The sequence below is a fragment of the Asterias amurensis genome, chromosome 5 (genome assembly GCF_032118995.1).
Source record: "Asterias amurensis chromosome 5, ASM3211899v1".
Taxonomy (NCBI): Eukaryota; Metazoa; Echinodermata; class Asteroidea; order Forcipulatida; family Asteriidae; genus Asterias; species Asterias amurensis.
Window position 1 is genome coordinate 21143869 of NC_092652.1, and position 21798 is coordinate 21165666.

General features: G+C 37.4%; 1 protein-coding gene across 1 annotated transcript in view; it reads left to right on the top strand.

Annotated features, from left to right (window-relative positions):
* The first annotated feature begins 880 nt into the window (after positions 1-880).
* The window catches only part of LOC139937043 (colorectal mutant cancer protein-like), a 114837-nt gene continuing 93919 nt past the window's right edge, over positions 881-21798 (top strand). Inside the window, exon 1 of the mRNA XM_071932005.1 lies at positions 881-1232. Coding sequence (XP_071788106.1) covers positions 994-1232 — 239 coding nt within the window. The 5' untranslated portion in view covers positions 881-993. The remainder of the gene's footprint in view (positions 1233-21798) is intronic.

Here is a 21798-nt window from a genome sequence, read left to right on the forward strand (position 1 = left end):
TTGAGAGTTCATGGGACGAAAGTGAAAACAAAAACAGAGTTATTATCACTGCTCTAGAATTGCAAATGTCGTGGGTTCGAATCCCATCCGAGTAAAATGCCTGTGATTGTTTTTCACAGGACTCGGGAAAGTACTGAGTATACAGTGCTACATACACCGGTGTATGGCAGCTTGCTGACCACATACAATCTCCATAAACAACCTTTATGTATGTGTTGTCTGACCCCTTAAACAACATACCGCCACCTTGCGTTGATTTTTGAACCTTTACATCTTTTAAAGGAATGTTGGCAAGCGCCCTCTTTTGACGGCTCTTCTCGTATATTATAGACTTTGTAACAAGTAGATGGTGATGAACCCCCTAAAAAAAAAACATCTTGAAGGAATACAACATTTTGTTTCAATAACTTTGCGAAACATTACAAACTCATTGTTGTTTAATAAAGTTTTCAATTTTAGTTTTTAAAATAATAAAAATCATATTTAATTACAAACAGGAACCGTTGATTATCAGTGTAATTGTTACCGCAAAATGTGTTTTTTACAATGAATTTGCCATAAACAGAAGTATAATGGGAAAAAAAACATAATAAATAGAGCATGGAGGTAGAAATGAGTACTTCCATGCATAGAGCAAGGACATCGATGAATGAACATCCGTAAAAAATGTAGTATTATGACATGGCAACAAAAAACACACACGAAATTTCCTCTTGCAAAAAAACCCAAACCAAAAACTAAACAATGAAAACTCATCTATAAAGTTTGTTTTCATAGACACTTGATGCAATGATGATGACATGTGACACTAACTACACGTCCGTTCGAACACATTTCCCAAACAGTGTGTGCACATAAAGTGTAGATTTGTAATGTACACAAAACGTGCTAGCCAAAATATGCCAATTTGAGGACCTTTAACGTCTCGGAAATCCTTATTATCTTGTACGGAATATGACACAATAGATACACGTCGTTAATGGTCATACGGACATGGAGAGAAATCCAGGAGAAAACAGGACAGACATTTCAGAGAAATTCTGCGGTGGTGGAAACAACACCGACGACTTCTCGTCGAGCAGCGGGTCGGACCGTGGATCTGTCGGGAGCAGTTGCTCTGGATCCTCCGCCGGGGATCACACGCATTGCGACTCCAATAGCACGAGCGAGGAAGGTAGATTGCGACGACTTTTCCAGACGTGCGATAGTGATGGAGATGGGTTTATAGACGGGTATGTATTAAATTTACAGGCATGTTAAGAAATTGTTGGGGATTATTAGAAAACTTCAGTATGGACAGCTGTTAAAAATAGTTAGTAAATAGTAGATTTGTTTTTAATTTGGTAAATAGTTAGTAGTTTTTAAAGAGGGACCGTTTCTGAAACATAACCTGCTACTAGTTTTTTTTACTGGTTATGAAATAAAATAGTATCTTATTTACTGTAATGAGTGAGAAAGTGGTGACAGAGTACAGACATTTTTCAGAGGGACCTCTCCATAAGGTTTATCGCGATTCAGAAGTCAGAACCGCAATGCGTTGTGGGAAGGCATATGGGGCAGTTTGCTACGCGGTGTATGTTGTCATGCACGACTCGAGCACGCATCACCGTTATCTTTGTGTGTGTTTAACAGCGCCCTCTCTTGATATTTTGCTATTGGCGATAAACCTTATCATCAACAAACGGGCCTTGAATAAACCAACAACACCCACAACAAGTGCCGTGGTGCCCTTTATTTTGCTGTTAATGCCATTTGCAAAGGTCCAATACCAATTTACATTTTCCTCATTAGAGTACCTCTTATTGCCAGAGGAATATTGATGTGCCCTTTCAAGAGTAAAGTTCAAAGCCTGCACATTAATGCATTTAACAGCATACGCCCTTCGCTCAATGTCAATCTAACTGAGTGGAGTGATAACACAGTTATTAGATATCAAATTAAATGAGGGAAAAGCTTGGTTTTTTTTTTCACAATTATTAAATGTGCAAACTAGCATTTCCCCCATTTATCAAGCACTTAAATACTTGTTCTGTGGACTTTTCCGAAAAATGTGAAAAGTGTTTTTTCGGCCCAAAAAGTTTCCATGCAGGCTTTTACAAGAAAATATTATTGTTGCTTTTTCATGTTGAGGGACCACACGGCAGAAGTTGTGATTTGTTTCCTCGCGAGTCTTTCTTCACCAAAGTGTGAATTAGGGCCTATATAAGTGTTAAAATATTGAAAGTACAGTAGGTTCATCAATTACTACAACACTCCAACACTAGTCCATTCTCTACTAATGAAGCAAGTTGACAAATGATGTTGCAATACAGAATCAAATATGCGTCTGGTCCTTACATACAGTAGGTGTTTAATCTAACATTTTGTCAGAGGATCTCTGTTAGTGTTTTAATAGGGAGAGCGCTTCAACTACATACATGTAGACTATGGTGTGAGTGTAGGTATTTGCCAGCTTATCAGATTTGCACCGCATTGACCAGTACTCAAAGAGAGAAGCATGATAAATGCTGATCGTGCCAAGGCTGGGCTTAACTTTTTTCATTGACTGGATCATTCTCGCAGACAGTCAATCCTTTATTTAGCTTAATCCTCAATTGTTAATCCCACATCGCCCCAGACATAGAAATGTTGTTTAGTGTGTTGGTTGTAGGTGGCTATAATACGGTGCACGCAGTGCTTCTTAAAACTAGAATGGATTTTTGGGTAGATTTCTGAGTGTGATTTTAACGCAGGAATATTTTGATGAGCTGAAAATCATCAATTGAACAAGGAAAATAATTGTTATTTTAATATCACTGTGGGATGTTATTTTGTCAAGCATTTTTCAGTGTCATAAAATTCACTAATTTTCACCAAAAAGACATTCAAATAAGACATATCGTTGGTTTTATTATAAATGAAGATTTTATTTTACACTTTGTACATTTCTGCATTATAAACTTTTTTTAACAGACCGAAATAAAAAAAAATTAAGGAATAATTTCTGTTAGTTAAATAGTGCCTTTAGTAGATTGGTGTATTTTTAAATAAAAATATAGACAGAGGTACGTTGCATACAAGTACATTGTTTATGTCCAAAGTAATTGTTGTGCAAACAAATTGTATCCAGTTCCTCTTTGTAACAAATATAATATAAATAAAAATTATTTCTGTTGGGGAAAAAACCCACACAAAATTCTGTGGAGTTGTAGCGTCAACCCCGCAATGATAACTGAAATCCCAAGTCGTAGTACATTATCGAAAGTTGAGAAGACTTTGTCCACAATCTCCGTCGCCCTCGGCCCAGTTGTGTATTCATGATCGATGTCTACGCCCACCCCAGAAATTACTAACAAAACGAATCCCTTGTAGTTATAACAGCCCCCCGAACGCACTGCCATTATTGCCGGACACTGGTTTGAAAAGAAATAGTATGATGCTGCAGGCAGAGCTCGGAAATTACACTTGGACGTTTATGATGACTAAAAGAAATCAGATCCACAAAAGTTTCTTAAGTCTTCAGACAGTGTTACTGAAATTGGATATGATGATTACAGTCGCTTGGGGGCTGGGGGAGGGGGGGGGGGCACGCTCGGGAGCTGGATGTATGACTGGTTTATGATATTAGATGCTCATTTCATAAAAATAGGTTGAAGCTAAGAAGGTAAAGGTAGAATATTATGCCCCCAAACAATGTGCGTCCTGGGAAAATTAGCCTTTTTGTGGAACACAGTAATAAAATTCAAAGGAACGGTCTGCAACGCATTATGTGAATCAAATTATGCAATACAGTTGTACCTGGTACACTGTACTGTTCTTCATGGACTGTAATTGACTGTGAAAATGTAAGCATTTTTAACATTACTACTGAATCAATACAAAATATTTGTGACTGGTATCCTGCTCATTTCTGCTTCGCACACAATTGTTAAAAGCAATATATTCAATTGTTTGAAAAGCAATTATGAAATTAGGCCCAGAGTACCAGTGTAGTGTAATTACACAATGTTGGAATGAATCAATCACAAGGTCTTAATTTCCCATCAGCCCATCTCAGCCATTACCTCTAATTCCCCCACCTGTGATGCTCTTGAAAATGTTCCCAAAGAATTCAGATTTTTAAATGGAACTCAGCGCTCTCTCCTTCTGGATGTTGGCCTTGAAATTTAGTCGATGAAATTCCAGGCGCTGATCACCTAGGAGTGACTCATTTTATATTGTCACATTGTTTACAAAGTGACAAATTGTATGGCAGAATAACTTCACATAATGTTGACACCATTTGTTTGTACTCTTACAATTCGGCAAAGTATGTACTTAGCTGTCCATGTATTCCTTAGTTCTTTGGAATCTTTTTTATTGTTTTAATCCAAATGTTATTTCAAATAAAAACAACCTGTGAAAATTTAATTTTCAATGGTGGTAGCATTCTTGAGATATATTGCTGAAAATCTGAACGGTTATCCACGGAGAATCCACAATTGGAATAAAAATACAATCTGAGAAATGTTTCATGCAGAAACATTATATAAATCCCTCTTTTTACAACCACATTCCGTTGAAGGGAAATATTGTTTGAAATGTTCTACATCATCAACAGCTACAGTGCTTCTAACCAAGTCAGTTTTTACGGTCATTAGTTTTTGGAGTAATTACCAAAGGTTTAGTATACCCTCGCTTTAAAGGGTCTATCCATGTACCTTTTCCTAAAACAAAACACAATGTCCACAGATTTACATTAAACTTACACAGTTTAAAGATTGTGATAGTAGAAAGCTTCCCTTGAAATTTTACTTACTGAGTGCTGTAGTTTTTGAGAAATGAGTAAAACAAATAATTTTAGCATGTAAAACGTATTAACCAGTTATGCTATGGTTATGGTATAATATCATAACTGGTTAATGGGATTTAACATGCTATAATAATTTTTCCTCTTCCTGAGACAAAAATTATTTTGTGACTTGTTTTACTCATTAATCAAAAACTACAGAACCTCAGCAGTAATATTTGAAGGGAAGCTTTCCTCTATCATTATCTTCAAACCCTGTAAGTTTTATTTAAATCTATGGACATTTTGAAAAAGTACCCTTTAAGCAGCTCTGTGAAATTGGGCCCGGACTTGTAGCGTTTCAAGTTGCCATGTTTCATCCATACGATACCTCATATATACCACAAGCATACTAATTGTAAACCCACTTAACTCAGCCCAGGGAACCGCTTAGACCAGGTGAAAAGGAGATCCTGAGTGATTTTTCTGATGCAAGCGTGTCCCAGCGAGGGGTCAAGCTTTTAATCCATTGCTTTGGTGCATGCATCCTGGTGGGGAGGGAAATTAATGTCTTGCTGTGCAGTTTGCACAGGCAATTTATCAACTCAATTGATATCTGTCTGTCATGAATTGATCTGGAAGATTGGTGAGCTGAGAGTTGGACCTAAGATGACATGACTTCACTACTGTTGCAAACTGCTTTCCAACCAGTATGGGTATAAATGCAAACAAATCTTAAAGGCAGTGGACACTATTGGTAATTACTCAAAATAATTATTAGCATAAAACCTTACTTGGTAACGAGTAATGGGGAGAGGTTGATAGTAAAAAACATTGTGAGAAACGGCCCCCTCTGAAGTGACGTAGTTTTTTAGGAAGAAGTAATTTTCCGACCTCAGAAATAAAATTTTGAGGTCTTGAAATCAAGCATCTGACAGCATACAACTTCGTGTGACAACTGGGTGTTTTTTCTTTCACTATTATCTCGCAACTTCGACGGCTGATTGAGCTCAAATTTTCACAGGTTTGCTATTTTATGCATGTTGAGATACACCAAGTGAGAAGACTGGTCTGAGACAATTACCAATAGTGTTCAATGTCTTTAAACACAATAAAACAAATTCTTTAAATATAACAATTATTCTTTATTTCAAGAATACTAAACTTGAAAAATTTGGGTTGAAAATGCTCCACATTATTGACAAATCCTGGGGAGAATCCTTACAGCATGAACAGGGAACACAGAGCAGGGAATGGCTAAAGCAAGCGTGTTGTGCCTAGTAACAACTAAACTGACTGCTGTCATTCAACTTGACCCAATCCAGATAACCAAGGTATTCTAATCAGAAATAAACAATCTGAAGTGGACCAAGACAAATTGCCTTCCCAACAACCAAGGGAACAATATGCACAAAGTTTACCCTTAAAGGGAAGGTACACATTTGATAATTGTCAAAGACTAGTATTCCCAACTTGGTGTACATGTATGATCCCAATATTTATAAAATAACAAATCTGTGAAACGTTGTGAAATCTCAATTGATCATCGAAGTTGCAAGAGAATAATGAAAGAAAAACACCCTTGTTGCACAAATTTGTGTGCTTTCAGGCGCGTAATAAAATGCTTCAGGCCTGAAATATTTTATTATTTGAATGAAAAATAACCTCTGTTCTCAAAAATTTCGCTACTTCGAGGGAGTCATTTCTCACAATGTTTTATAATATCAAACGCTCTCTATTACTTGTTACCAAGTAAGTATTTATGCCAACAATTATTTTGAGTTTACCAATAACGTGCAGTGTCTTTAAAGTCAAATAAAGCTACAATGGCAAAAATAAAAAATGAAGCCACCTTAAAAAAAAGAAGAAGTGGTATTTTGTGCTTAATGGGAGGTGATCAGTCTTGATATGATATCACTGAGGCAAGGCTAGTGTCAATTGGTAAAGCCTCATGTGCAGTAATGGCAATCTGGGCTTCTGGGGGAAATCAACATGGCCCGGGCAATGTCTGCGATGACAGAGACATTATTGGAGTCAAGTGATTTAATATCCATTCGCAGTCAGTTTCAATTTTTCAATCGATATTACTTGTTAGTTAGAGTCATAGGTTGTGGTAATCTATTTTTTTTCTCTGCAGTGACTTGTTTTGCTGATTTTTTACAGCGAGTACTTAACTTTCAAACTCAATCGTTTGACCTAAATGCATTGTTTGTGAACAGAGCAATAACTCTGGTTCGTTAAAGATACATTCGTGGACTGTTAAGATTTGCAATGAAGCGCAATTATGGGATAAACAATAGACCACTGGCCTTAGTTTTAGCAGATTGGTTAGATTTCAACTCTGAATCTCCCCCCATTAGAGGGTGTGCAAAACATTGGTCAGAGTGAGAATCTAAAATAAATGTTGAAAAAATTCACAGATTTGCGCATCTTACATGGTCTTGTCAATTGGTCATGGCAACAATTTTACCCTGAAATATTCTTGCATGAAATGCTGCGATTTCTGAGAAATGCTGCGATTTCTGAGAAATTATTAGGCCTAAACCTATAGACCTAAATACAATAAGTTTTGATCTCTCTAGTGCAAAACTTGATGTTATGAAAATTGTAAAAACATAATTTTGTTTTTCTGCCAGGGACCACTCACTATTGTCTCATAACTGTGATGGCTACACTTACATACATACATGTATGTTCCGACTATAGCTCTATGGTTCCTTCTGACGCACCTAAATTCTGACGCCCCTAAAGTCTTAATCCTAACCCTAACTCTGGCGAGTAGATCATGAGGGGTTATCGGATTAGGGTTGTCAGAGCACAGGGGTGTCAAAACGTAGAGCGTCACTCTGATGACCGACTGGTCTTAACTTCTCATTTGATATTTCTGATCTTTTCAATAATTTATTAATTTCATTTCTTATTAATGTCGATTCACAAAAAGTGTGGGTACTTGTCTTTGACATTCAAATGTTGCCTCAGGCCTGGAATTTCATTTTTGCAAGGGCAAGGCTATTTTCTTCTTGCAAAGGACACTTCCGTTGGCAAATCTTAAAGGAACACGACGTTGCCTTGGATCTGTCGAGTTGGTCTTTGAAAATCGTTCTGTAACCGTTTGTTGTCAAATGTATATGGTTAGAAAGATATTGTAAAAGTAGAATACAATGATCTACACAAATATGCCTCGAAATTGCACGGTTTTCTTTTTACCCTGTCGATTAACACAGTCGGCCATTTATGGGAGTCAAAATTTTGACCCCTCTATAAATGGCCGACCGTGATAGTTCGCGACGTAAAAGGAAAACCGTGCAATTTCGAGTGATACTTGTGTGGATCATTATATTCTACTTTTAAAACATCTTTCTAACCATATGCATTTCATAACAAACGGTTTCAAACGCTTTTAATAGACCAACCTGTCCGATCCAAGGCAACGTGTTCCTTTAAAGTCAATGGGTAACTTTTGAAGGGGCACCAAGGCCAAGACCAGGGCAACGAAAGCCATGGCCTCTGTGGGCATCGTGATTGTCCAGGCCTGTTGTCTACAGGCTTAAAGGCAGTGGACACTATCGGTAATTACTCAAAATAATTATTAGCAAAAAACCTTAGTTTGTGGCGAGTAATGGGGAGAGGTTGATGGTATAAAACATTGTGAGAAACGGCTCCCTCTGAAGTGACATAAATTTCGAAAAGTAATTTTCCACAAATTTGATTTTGAGACCTCAGATTTAGAATTCGACGTCTCGAAATCAACCATCTAAAAGCACACAACTTCGAATGACAAGGGTGTTTTTTCCTTTTATTATTATCTCGCAACTTCGACGACCAATTGAGTTCAAATTTTCACAGGTTTGTTATTTTATGCATATGTTGAGATACACAAAGTGAGAAGACTGGTCTTTGACCGTTGCCAATAGTGTCCACTGTCCACTGCCTTTAAAAAATCAGAAAAGCACACGGAAAATAAAACAGTATTTTTCTATATTTCTGGATGTTCTGGTTCACAGAAAGTAGTGAGCTACAAACCTGTCTTATTGTGCATTAGACATTTTCTTGAAATTTGAGCCCTGAAGTACAAGATGTACCTCACGTACATTTATTAAATTTTTGCTCGAACGGCGTGAAACAGTCAAGTTAATTGGCATGACTCAAGCATGGTGGGACAGACTCAAGTCACACTGTAGTCAAACTGTTAATCAATCACGCTAATTTATTTTTTCTCTTCATTTCTCTTGTAGAAAACAAAATTAGGAAAAAAGAAAGAAATAACATTAGACATATTATTAACAAAGAAGGCCTAAATGTGAAAAAGAGAAATGAATGTAAACATAATTGTCAACCCTGCATTCTGCAAAGTTGATGCATTTTAATCATTCTGCAAAGTTGATGCATTTTAATCATGGATGCTGATGGTTTCAGTTAAACCTTAATTTAGTGTCTGTCTATTTCTACTTCCATGGTTAATCACAGTAGGCCCAAACCATCGTCATTTCCATTTTGTGTAATGATTAATGTTAACATTGTTTATTTTCCTTGTCCTCCTGGGAATATTTTCGTTATGATAAACCGTCAAAATCCCAAAGTCATAACAATCCTCGCAGTAACAGACCTGGAATTTCGTTTGTGAAGGGCAATGTCATTTTCATTTTGCAAAGGGTACTTCAATTGGAAAATCTTTAAGTATGAAGGAAACTTTTGAAGGGGCATCAAGGCCAAGACCAGGGGCAACAGAGGCCATGTGTGTAATTCAAGGCCTGCAGTAAGACTTTTCTCCTCACCATGCTGCAATCACCCCTTTTTATAAGGAACACCTTAATACTGATTCTCATTTAAAATCTAAAGAATAGGCACGACTATTTCCCTTCGAACCCAAGTGTGGTTTCTTAGCTTATGAGAGTATTTGAGATATCCGGAGAACAGCCATTTAAACCAAAAATATCAAGAACTAATAAAGATGGAGTTTTTCGTCCATCGAGGTGTACACCTTAATACTGATTCTCATTTAAAATCTAAAGAATAGGCACGACTATTTCCTTTCGAACCCAAGTGTGGTTTCTTAGCTTATGAGAGTATTTGAGATATCCGGAGAACAGCCATTTAAACCAAAAATATCAAGAACTAATAAAGATGGAGTTTTTCGTCCATCGAGGTGTCAAAGTACACACAAAGTACACTCATCAATGGGATTTGCCTCCCTGTTTCTAATTAAAGGTACCTGTCAACCGTCGTGCTGGGCAATTTTAAAGGGCTGTTCAGACCGATTGCCAGTGCATGGCTCCATTGTTGGATCAAGCGTTGCGAACTCGGGTTTCACCCTCGATGTGGCTTATCATTTCCTGGAGGCATACGCTCCCAATTTAGCGGAGGTTAAGTCCAGGCCTGGGGTATGGTGTAGGCTTGATTGATACAGGTGTGATGCTGGAATTAGAAACTTTGGGGATATTAAAGTACTGATGGGATGCACAGATTGTTTAGTGTGGCGTGTCCAGACTTAGTGGTGTACTATTTGAAGCGTTCCAGTGTTAATTTTCGGTGGTTGAGTCATCAGGGTGTGGGTTCGAATCCTGTAGAGTAAGACGCAAGAGCAGTTTTGTACTTGGTGCTTTCTATGGACAATATGTGTATTTGTTGACTTGGTGGAGGAAAAAAATCACCATGCTGGTTGCTATATTACAGACTCCAGAGTTTGGAGAAAAAAAAACATTTGTATTTTGACTACAGTCTTTGTAATTTTTTATTACGTGCCCTGTTGCTGTTTTAAAGATAATGAGTTGTGCTTTGTGGAGTGTGGAGCTTATGAAGTAAAAGTCCTTTTTCGCATGATTGCAATTTAGCAGGGATCTCTTGCTTTATTTTTTCATGGTTGTGAAACTTTGGAATTTGCAGTTCAACTTCGACAATGTTTGGACTGTCCAAGGTCCCTAGTGAAATCTTCTCAAATATTTCCAAATGCTACAAAAAAAATCTTCTGCTAGCAGAAGTTTTTGCTTCAGACGTGAGCGAAATCAACGTGTGATGGGGACCTAAGATTTCTGTTTGGAATCTGTGTTAATTTGGTCTTCAGTTTAATTATTATTTATTTATTTGAGATTTGGATGAGTTCTGACCTGATTAACTAGGAAAGTACCTAAATGCTGCCAAAAAGAGTTTTTACTTAAATACTAAAATAGAGGGAGCGAACTTAGAATCTGTGTCAATTTGGTCTTCAGTATGAATTTGTTAAAGATTTGTTTGAGATTTGGATGAATTCTAACCTGGTTTAACTAGGATTGTAAATATAGTACCACGCAGTGCATTGAAATGCACCACATGTACATCTTAGGGGCACATGGTCATATCTAGGTTAATCTATTTAAATCTAGATTTGCAATGATTTTTGGGGCGGAAATTGTGACACTTTCTTCATAAAAAGGCTTTAATCAAGTTAAGTAAATAAATTTAATCGAACACACTTAATGGTTAGCAGAACATAACGTTTAAAATGCTCAGTATACACAAATTACATTTAGTCCTCACTGAAGATTTTTTCCCCCACCAAGTCTACGGCAGTAATTTATACAGGAACACACCTAATACACATGTCTTGTGTAATTTCAAAATGATGCAGTTGCAATATGGTGCACAGGGAATTTCTTGAGTGCCCCAAAAGTGCAGCGAAATCGGATATGAAAAATAAATAAATCTCAGGGTTCCAGGACAGTTTCTCGTAACACAAGATGGAATCTCTTGCCTGTGGGCATTATCTCTGGCTCCCCCTCTCCTTACAAGATGTCTGACCAAGATCCGTGTCGTTGGTCCGTACGGAGGACCCGTGGAAGTGCGTCTCGCTGATTTGGCATAACTCTGCTGCCTGGGTATTGATTGGACGGCTCTAAAGCCGACTCTTCATCGGATGTTAGAAGAGACAGAGACAGACGAGACGTTGGCTTTACCATTGATCGTCCTGTCGCTTTGGATTGTCATTAGGCAGCTTTAATGGGCTTATTATGGGTTGGGGGCTTTGTTGTTGGGAACATGTGCTCACAAGATGTGGTAATGTCACAATATTTTTGTTTTGTGGAGGAAACTTGTAAGTCAAGAAAGCTATACAGTACATGTAGTACTATGTGGTAATACTATATCTATACCTTGCATTCATTATGTTGTCCATAGTGCTGTATAGCGTACATGTACACATAGATTGTACAGATCAGCCCATGGATGCATTTTTAAACTAGTGTATTGAGCCGTTGCACACAAAATAGTTGTTGTCTTTTGTCTTAGATTTGGCTCCTTGACAAAAAGTTACCAGCATAGACTTTAAGATTTTTTGCCAGAAAGTCCTTGTTGCGAAACAAAATTGACATCGTTCCTTCAATTGTGAAGATCCGGGACTTGAAGTTGTACTTGGACAGTATTGTAGAATGTTTGCTTTTGTTGACCGTACTTTGACATGTATCTAAGATGGCAACCAAAAGATTCCAGCAGGATTTGCGAGCATCGCAAAACTCTCTGCTTATTAATTAGTCTTAGGGCAAAATGGGATCAGCGGATCTTTGTTACATGATCATTGCACTACTACTGCATAGTCACCGCTTGCAGGCACTTTTTAGGGGCGCTTCCTACATATATAGGCTAAAGTAAGGTTAATGAAACCATAGAGCAAGGAGAGTTGAATAACGACAGGTCAGGATGCTTGTAACGTATGGTAACTTACAAGTCTTGTACCAAGACTTAATAATAAACCCTCTAGTACTACACAATGTACACAGAGTGGAAGGTTGATATACCTCTAGCTGGTGAGACATGCTGGAATGCAGATTGGTGAGAACACAGTGTGGTCCTCCAATTATTTATTCACTGATTGATTGACAGCTGGTCTCAATTTCATTCAGCTACTTTACTGAGCAGTATGTACTCATACTGTATGAGCACACGTACAACATGTACACAAGTTTGCTTAGCCTAGATTTACCAAGCCAAAAAAGAGACTTGTGTACATGTACCTCCATGGTTAAACCCTTGCTCTATGGTTAAAGGCAGTGGACACTATTGGTAATTACTCAAATTAATTGTTAGCATAAAACCTTTCTTGGTGACCTGTAATGGGGAGAGGTTGATGGTATAAAACGTTGTGAGAAACGGCTCCCTCTGAAGTGCTATAGTTTTTGAGAAAGAAGTAATTTTCCACGAATTTGATTTCAAGACCTCAGATTTAGAACTTGAGGTCTCGAAATCAAGCATCTAAACGCACACAATTTCGTGTGACAAGGGTGTTTTTTTCCTTTCATTATTATCTCGCAATTTCGACGACCAATTGAGCTCAAATTTTCACAGGTTTGTTATTTTATGCATATGTTGAGATACACCAACTGTGAAGGCTAGTCTTCGACACTTACCAATAGTGTCCAATGCCTTTAAACCATACTTTACCTTCCTCTGTAGTTTAACCATACAGTACACGAGTTTGCTTTTAAGCCCAGATTTACCAAGTCAAAGACTAGACTTGTGGACCTCAATGTTCGTGGTAACTCAACACAGTAAGGACCCTTGCTCTGTAGTGTAACCAACCAAAGTACCATCTGATATGTATGGTTTGCGACTGGCTCCCTGCCAAATTCTGCAATTAGAAGTTATTGTAATGTAAGCAGCATTTTATTGTAATTGTTCAGTAGTTGTAACCCTAAAATGCAGCTTAGTACGTGCACAGTGTAGCCCTGAAAGCAGAAATGGTCCTTTTCGCTTCGAAAATGCATTTTCAGCTGAATTGGTATGATTTTATTTGTGACTACTTCTCTTGCTATTTTTTCAGAGCAAAGTAATGTGTAGGTTGATATTTCTTTGCAAAAATTCTTCAAAATTAAGCTACTATTTAGTGGCTCTGTTTATTGGGGTAGCCCCCTCCCCGAGCAGAATGTCAGTGTTTAAACATTGTTAGCAAGTTGCATCATAATTGTTTATAGATTTATAATTTGATAAAAAAAAATGAGTGACATGACTGACTGTACAGTGATTAAGGCCTGTTGCAAAAAGCTTCTTTTTGTTGTTGCTCAAGTCTTGCAAATTTCTACTGTATTTTAACAGTGCTACGATTTATACGGTCCTGCTTATCCCTAAATGTGGGCACAATGCACATAGTTTTTCAACACTTTGACCTTTATAAAACAGTGTGCATAATGGTGTATATATCTGGGTCATTGCCAGACCAATTCACTGTCAATATTGATTCTAGGTTCAATTGAGTTTTCTGGCTTCCTTTCTGGTTTCCCTTGGCTTATTTCTTAAATCTGGTGCGGCTTATTTTCATAGAGTTCTACTCTCCCAATGCATGAACTCCTCGGCTCCTATAATCTCTGTATTTTACAAAAGAAATTTTTTGTAATTTTTATCTGAAAGCCTACTTATTATACTTAGTGAGTTATTCTGCAAAATTATTTTGTCTGAAGTCCACCATTGATTCCAATTCAATAAAATTGAAAATTTTGAATCTCCAAAGATCACACATACACATATAGCCAAGTTTTGGGAAGTTGTGCTGTGTCCGTTGATATGCTGCCCTCAATACGACCAGAGATGCCAGATAATATTCTATGCACGTTTAACATAATTATTTTAAAATACTGTATTTGATCTTCCTGATTTAATCTGCTTGATTTTCCTTTGAGTTCAAACCAAACATTTGGCTTCAAACAATTCAGACGCTGGTTCATCAACAGTTCTACCTTAACCAGCAAATCCAAAATTATAATTAAATGCACACCATCAAGTTGTTTCCCTTCTCCTTCTTACACAAAGATCTAAACAGTAGGTGATTAAATCCAACCGAGAAGGGTGAATCCAATCTTTGAACACAGTAACTGGATTAATTCGTTAATTTCTTAAGAGCCCCCGACAAAAAATTTGCATTTATCATCCCACCCATAGACCTAAAAATCCTCCCAAGTGAGAAAATAATAATTACGCTGGATGAAGCCGCACATTGGATCAAGTGCAATCATGGCAGAGGCTTAAAATAGCCACAGGGCTGGAAAACAATTGAAACGCACCAGGATCTCGCCGAATGTACAAGCACGAATCCCTTGTAAAAGGGCTCTTAACCCCCCCCCCCCCCTCTCTCTTCTCTTCGCATGACTCGTCCGAGGCATTTCTCATATAATTTAAAATCAATAACGATCATGAACATCAGAGGGGATGATTGAAGAAACGGAGGGAAATAACGATAAGTACAAAAGACGCGGGCCATTGTGTAGTTAATGTACCCCAGACCGTGAGATCACCTCTTGTTAGAGTGAAATCAAGTCGAAAGAAACAAACGTCTTGAGAGATTCTACACAGGGGGGAGCGAGAGGACTGTCTAGTGTGTATGAGATGCAGTGATTGGACGCAGTTGCAAGAGGGATAAGGAGCAGCGTCTTGCTTCATCCATCAATTCATCTGGAGATGGCCTGTGTGGAGTGTTTTCAGTGAAAACAGAGCCCTTTCGTCTGGACTTTTTCTTCTCTCTGTCTCTCTCTTCGTGAATCTGAAGAGCTCAACGTTCATGTGATCACGTACTGTTGACCGTGAGAGTTTACTTTGACTGAATCTGTCTGGTGATTTATGGTGTTATTTTGGTCGCTGACAACAGGGGGTTTATCGGACTGAAGGTTCGCCATATGGATCCATGACTTTGGCTTCTTAAAGATAAGGTACTTCATTTCTAATGTTTAAAAGCTGAAATTAGAAAACAAAATTAAATCTGAATTTGAATTGCTGTTAAAGATCTGTAGTGCATGAAATTTATAATTTAATGCTTATAAAATCAGGAACAAACTTGCTCAATGTATGTATTTTTTTACACCAAAACGTACGCACTTTGCGTCCAAACAACTTTGGGATGCATACTGATTTTAAAGCAGTTTTACATTAAAGAAACGGTGCTTGTACTGAATGAAATTATGATGTGCAACAGTTTTGCAGTCTATACAGAATATTAGTATTTCTAGGGGATTGGTAGTTTTTGCTCTAAGTAACATGGTTTGAATTTAGGGAGGAAATTTCCCTGTTTTCTGTAGACAAAGATCTTATGTTTCTGGCTGTAGCCAGGAGTAAGATATTAGTTCGGATATTATATATTGGAGTATTGAAAATTGCTCATGTACCGGTATTACATCTGTACAATGCATGATTGAAATGAAAAAAATGTATGTACAAAAGAATTTTCACATGTGAAACATAAAAAATAAAATAAATAAAATAAAATAAAAAGTAAACTAAAAGTAACATTAAAATATAAACTTAAACTAAATAAATAAATAAATAAGAGGAAAATAAACAAACAAATAAAAGCTTCTACTAGCTAACAATAATACTCTAGAAAACTCGCTGCTTTTGAAAGAAATAAAAAACAGGTGCTTGAATAAATTTACTTAGAATTCTAAAAGAGCAAGCTGCCCACTTATCATCAGGGGGCAAAAAGTAATAAATTTTATATTATGCATTAAGAATCCACCAAATGAGTGAATTACTCAAGTTCCAATAAACCTCTCTCAGCATCTTTATCAAATAAATCTCCAGATGAAATTTACCAGTCTTTTTTTTATATAAAATCCATATACTGAACTGAAATGAACCATAAACTTGAAACAGATACTATCACCGAGCTCAGGTCAGGCGAGAGGGTCGAGAGGGAGGTAGAGAAAGAGAGTGCGGTTGGGCAGCAACAATTAGCAAATGACTCAGCCGCCCCTTGGGGTTTCAAATTTAGGAGGGGATTTCACCGACTGGCTCAATTTTCCTTTTTTATATATGATTATAGAAATGATGACTACCTCCCCGAAAAAAAAATTATATTTGACAATTTGATAAGACCAGTGATTCATAATACTGCCTTGTCGGGTTTGTCCTGCGAGATGCACTAAAAGCAAGCCCCAGTCTTATTGGAAAGCCCTGGAGAGGTTTTCTCTTGAAGAAAGGTTCTCCTGCAAATGTTGAGAAGGGAAAAGAAACCTAATTACTGGTTGTTGTTTTTTTCTCTTCTGGCTGGCCGTTGAAAGCGTTACAGTTTTCGGTTTTTAACTTAATAAGCTTAAAAGAATTATCGGTAATGTTTTTTTTCTTTTCTCTTGATTTAGTGGAACCCTTTTTTTTATATTGAATATTGTTACTTTGGGATGCATAGAGATTCTGGAAATGTGTAAATGTTTACTGAGGGGTGTGTCTCGCCTACAAATTTACTTTGTATCTGTAGGTGTATGTGCAACCTGGAGAGATTTTAGTGACTGAAATTGAGTATTGGTATTTGATTTTGTTTTATTGGAGATTCTCATTTAACATTCAAGTGTTTGTGAATCAAGAGTGTGTAACTTTTCCTTGTTGGATCATCCGATGGATCTTGTCTGTAAATGGAAGAATTTGGAACTCTGTGTTTTACGATTGTCACATTTGTAGGTACTTGGTACAATCTGGAGAGATTTTTGAAAAATAAATTGAGTAGTGGTGTTTAGTTTTGTCACTGGAAGATTCTCATAAAACATTCAAGTAGTTAAAAATCAAGAGAAATTATGTTTTTTTGTAACTTTTCCCTGTGTGATGGTCGTTGTCTTTCAATGGAAGAAGTTGAGATTTGCGTTTGTGTTTTACTATTTTTTAAATCAGTGCAGATAAGAAGCTATCGACCTTTATCACGCTGTCACCATCTTGGTCATGTTCCCTGTTTCCAATAACAGTAATACATTCATTGCGCATGGCACCAGACTAATATTTCGTCCAGCCTCAGTTTGGTTACAATGAGTTGGAATGGAGTAAAATCAAGATGGCCACACCGTGATGAAGGTCTATAGGCCTACAAATTGGTCCCTTGCACAATGCGTAACACACCTCTGCAAAATATAATTTTGCCTCATACCATGTGAATTCTAATTTGTGTGTGCATATGTATGTGTGTGCTTTTATCCACAGTACGTAGTTGGATAAACCATGGAGGCTATTTCTACCTCCGTGGATGAACGTATGCATGCTCATGTAAATCTGTACATTGTATTGAGTAACTGTATTATGCACATTAATTAGACCCTTTCATTCAATCAATTAATCAATGTGTCGTGATTATGTTCAAATTTACAGCTAATTAAATAGAGCACATGTTTCGTTACACGAGTGCATCTAGTCTTGTATACCTCATGAGCTCCTTCTGGTCCTTGCTCTATACATGTAGGTCAACTAACATGTTTAGACTTGACAAAGTCCCTTATTGTTTGCGTGAAAGTAACCTGTGGGTCTTATATTGCATACCATCGAACCAGCACCTTTGATGTCCTGTTTTACGGCAATTATGATTGCAGGTGATGCTAGTTGTTGTGTCTCTCATCACTTTCTAGTGAGTGAGGCATAGTCCAATAACCATTATCTCCTTTCTTTTCTTCTTGTTTTTTTTTTTATCGTGGAATGGTCTGTTGAAACAAGCTCTTAGCTATCCCTATGGGATATTATGCTTGTCTTTTCAGGGGGCACTCCTTAAAAAAAAAAAAAAAAAAAAAAAAAAACACTCAGTGTTCCCCATGTTTTCCCCTTAACTCTGTTTTGGTCTTTGCTCTATGGGACAACTAACAGGTTTAGACTTGACAAAGTCTTGTACCGTTTGTGTGAAAGTAAACTGTGGATCTTGTACATGTAGGATACTACTAGTGTATCCCATACCATCAAACCAGCATCGTTGATGACAGTACAGTGTAGAGTGTGCTCCATGTTTTCCTCTTAACTTAATTTCAACACCGTCCTTTAATGAAAACTGTCACAAATCCTTGGCTTGTCACCTTGAAGTCCCTTTGATATAGGATTAGTTTATTTCTCCGTCACTCTATATCCTTCACTCTCCTTAAAAACTTATTGCTGGATCACATGAGGATTGTTTGATCTTGCCGTCACGGACTAAACACACGGATGATTTAACCTATAGACCAAAACATAACGGCAAACATTGCTAGACCGAGACTTCTGAGAGTGCCGACCCGTTTGGGGAAAATATCAAACTGTGTTGTTTTCATCCGATTCATGCATCGCCAAAATTGATCTTCTATCTCTGTGTTTGTGGGGCAGCTTTTTATAGCCGCAGTTTAAAGGAACCTTACAGAATTGGTTTTTGCTATTACAAAACAGTTGCTGGCAGTGTAAGCACTTTATGTAATCCACCATATACATGAACTGACAAACCTGTCGAAGTTTGAAATTGAACAGCCATCTGGGTCACGATAAAATAGTGAAAAACCTTTTACACATTTTGCATGACATCGATTCAAAAAAGAAAATTATTAAAACGCTCACCGAGCAATAAACTCCAAACAGGAAATTTTTTAAATTTAATTTCTCATAAAATATGACATTTCAGACAGGAATATTTCAAGGAATGTGTTCTACAATCATTATCATTAGACCATTTTATGTGAGTCTGTGATCCTAGAAAATAAATTCATATAGTTCTGCAATGTTCCTAATTTTGAACCTTACAGAATTGGTTTTTGCTAACAAAACAGTTGCTGGCAGTGTAAGCACTTTATGTAATCCAACATATTATACATAAAATGACAAACCTGTGGAAGTTTGAGATCGATCGGCCATCTGGGTCACGAGAGAATAGTGAAAAACGGATTACAACTTTTGCATTGCATCGACGCCAAAATAAAAATGAATTAAACGCTGTTGTTTTCATCCGATTCATGCATCGCCAAAATTGATCTTCTATCTCTGTGTTTGTGGGGCAGCTTTTTATAGCCGCAGTTTAAAGGAACCTTACAGAATTGGTTTTTGCTATTACAAAACAGTTGCTGGCAGTGTAAGCACTTTATGTAATCCACCATATACATGAACTGACAAACCTGTCGAAGTTTGAAATTGAACAGCCATCTGGGTCACGATAAAATAGTGAAAAACCTTTTACACATTTTGCATGACATCGATTCAAAAAAGAAAATTATTAAAACGCTCACCGAGCAATAAACTCCAAACAGGAAATTTTTTAAATTTAATTTCTCATAAAATATGACATTTCAGACAGGAATATTTCAAGGAATGTGTTCTACAATCATTATCATTAGACCATTTTATGTGAGTCTGTGATCCTAGAAAATAAATTCATATAGTTCTGCAATGTTCCTAATTTTGAACCTTACAGAATTGGTTTTTGCTAACAAAACAGTTGCTGGCAGTGTAAGCACTTTATGTAATCCAACATATTATACATAAAATGACAAACCTGTGGAAGTTTGAGATCGATCGGCCATCTGGGTCACGAGAGAATAGTGAAAAACGGATTACAACTTTTGCATTGCATCGACGCCAAAATAAAAATGAATTAAACGCTCACCGAGCGATAAACTCAAAACCCCAAATTATACTATTTATTTCTCATCTAATATGAAATTTCAGATAGAATTATTTCAAGGGATGTTTTCTACTATCACCATCATTAGACCGTGTAAGTTTTATGTAAATCTGTGATCTTCACGATTTTTGTTTCTTACCAATTCTGTAACGCTCCTTTAAGGTTGGAATTCGCAAGAAATGACATTCCTCTCATGATTTCATGTGGTAAACGTGATTGATTCATAACATTCGGATCATCATGTGGCTTTAATTTCTTGGGATGTCATGCGTGGACCCTCCACTCATGCTCGGGGGAGGGGTTATTTTAGGTCAATCCGCAGCAGGGCTTTTCTAATCCAGAAAATGTGCACAATCCATCGGTTGGGATGTTTAGTTAAGGGGGCCACCAGAAATAGTCCATGTTTTCATGAAAACAGAGTTTTAAGTAATATACTCATTGATTCAGGTAGTGGTGGTGTTTGTAAACAGGTAAACAAGTGTTCTACCTATTCTTGAGGACTCTGACCTTGCAGTTTCATTTTGTGCAGTAAATTCAAACTTGTTAATTTTTTAACACATTTTTTAAAACCCAAAATCTATTTTGAGATGTGAGTCTGTCCTGGTATAAAGCCTGAATGTTCACAGAGGCAACGAAGGCGATTGCCTCCATCCAGTAGAAATTTACAATTTTCTCATAGGGTGCCCTTAACCAAGGAGAAAATGCCTTGGTGCCCTTGCCCTTCAAAAACGAAGCATACAGGCTTGTACAGGCAAGGTTATTTTTCTTGAGAACAAAAATATTTTTTTTAGAAATGGGAACATCGGAAGAGGCCACAATTTCCTAGACCTGGAAAGTGGAGGTCAAAGCCTCTTTGCTTTCCATTTTTCTTCAAGCTTTATTTTTCTTTTTTTCCCCTCTCAAGGTGGTCCGTTCTTTGCTCTCCACAGGGCAAGTTGAGATGTGGTAAACTTAAGAGCAGGATTTGAACCTGTCACCTCCGGACTAACAAAATAGTATATTTATAAGTGAGAACATCTGAAGGGGCTACAATATTCAAAGACCTGGAAAGTGTGGAGGTCAAAGCTTCTTTGCTCTCTGTTTTCTTCAATGTTTCCCATTTCCTTTTTCCCCCTCTCCGGCGGATGCCCTCTTCCCTGGAAAAAAAAACTCAGACATGCAAAGTGTTGGGTTGCCCCTAACAATAACATCAGCTATCGATGCATCGTCGGGGATGTCAGAGGCCTCTCTTTGTTTGGGATGTCTGAGGGGGGAGGGTTACGTAGGGAGGAGGGGAGAGACAAGGCGCTGGTGATGATTGGGGTCGGCAGCTGCACTTACACACTGCATTGTCAAAGGTGGGAAGTGGGACGGTTGAAATTAACATCACTGGCTGCTGATATGGCTATTGAAATTAGTCTTAAAGGCACTGGACACTATTGGTAATTACTCCAAATAATTGGTAGCATGAAAACTTAATTGGTAACGAGCAATGGAGAGCTGTTGATAGTATAAAACATTGTGAGAAACGGCTCCCTCTGAAGTAATGTAGTTTTTGAGAGAGAGGTACATTGTAATTTCTCACTCAAATAATAAAAGATTTCAGCTGAAGCCTTTTATTATGCATCTGAAAGCATACAAATTTGTGCGACAAACTCGTTTTCATTATTCTCTTGCAAATTTGATGACCAATTGAGCCCAAAAATTCACAGGTTTGTCGTTTCTGCATATGTTGGGA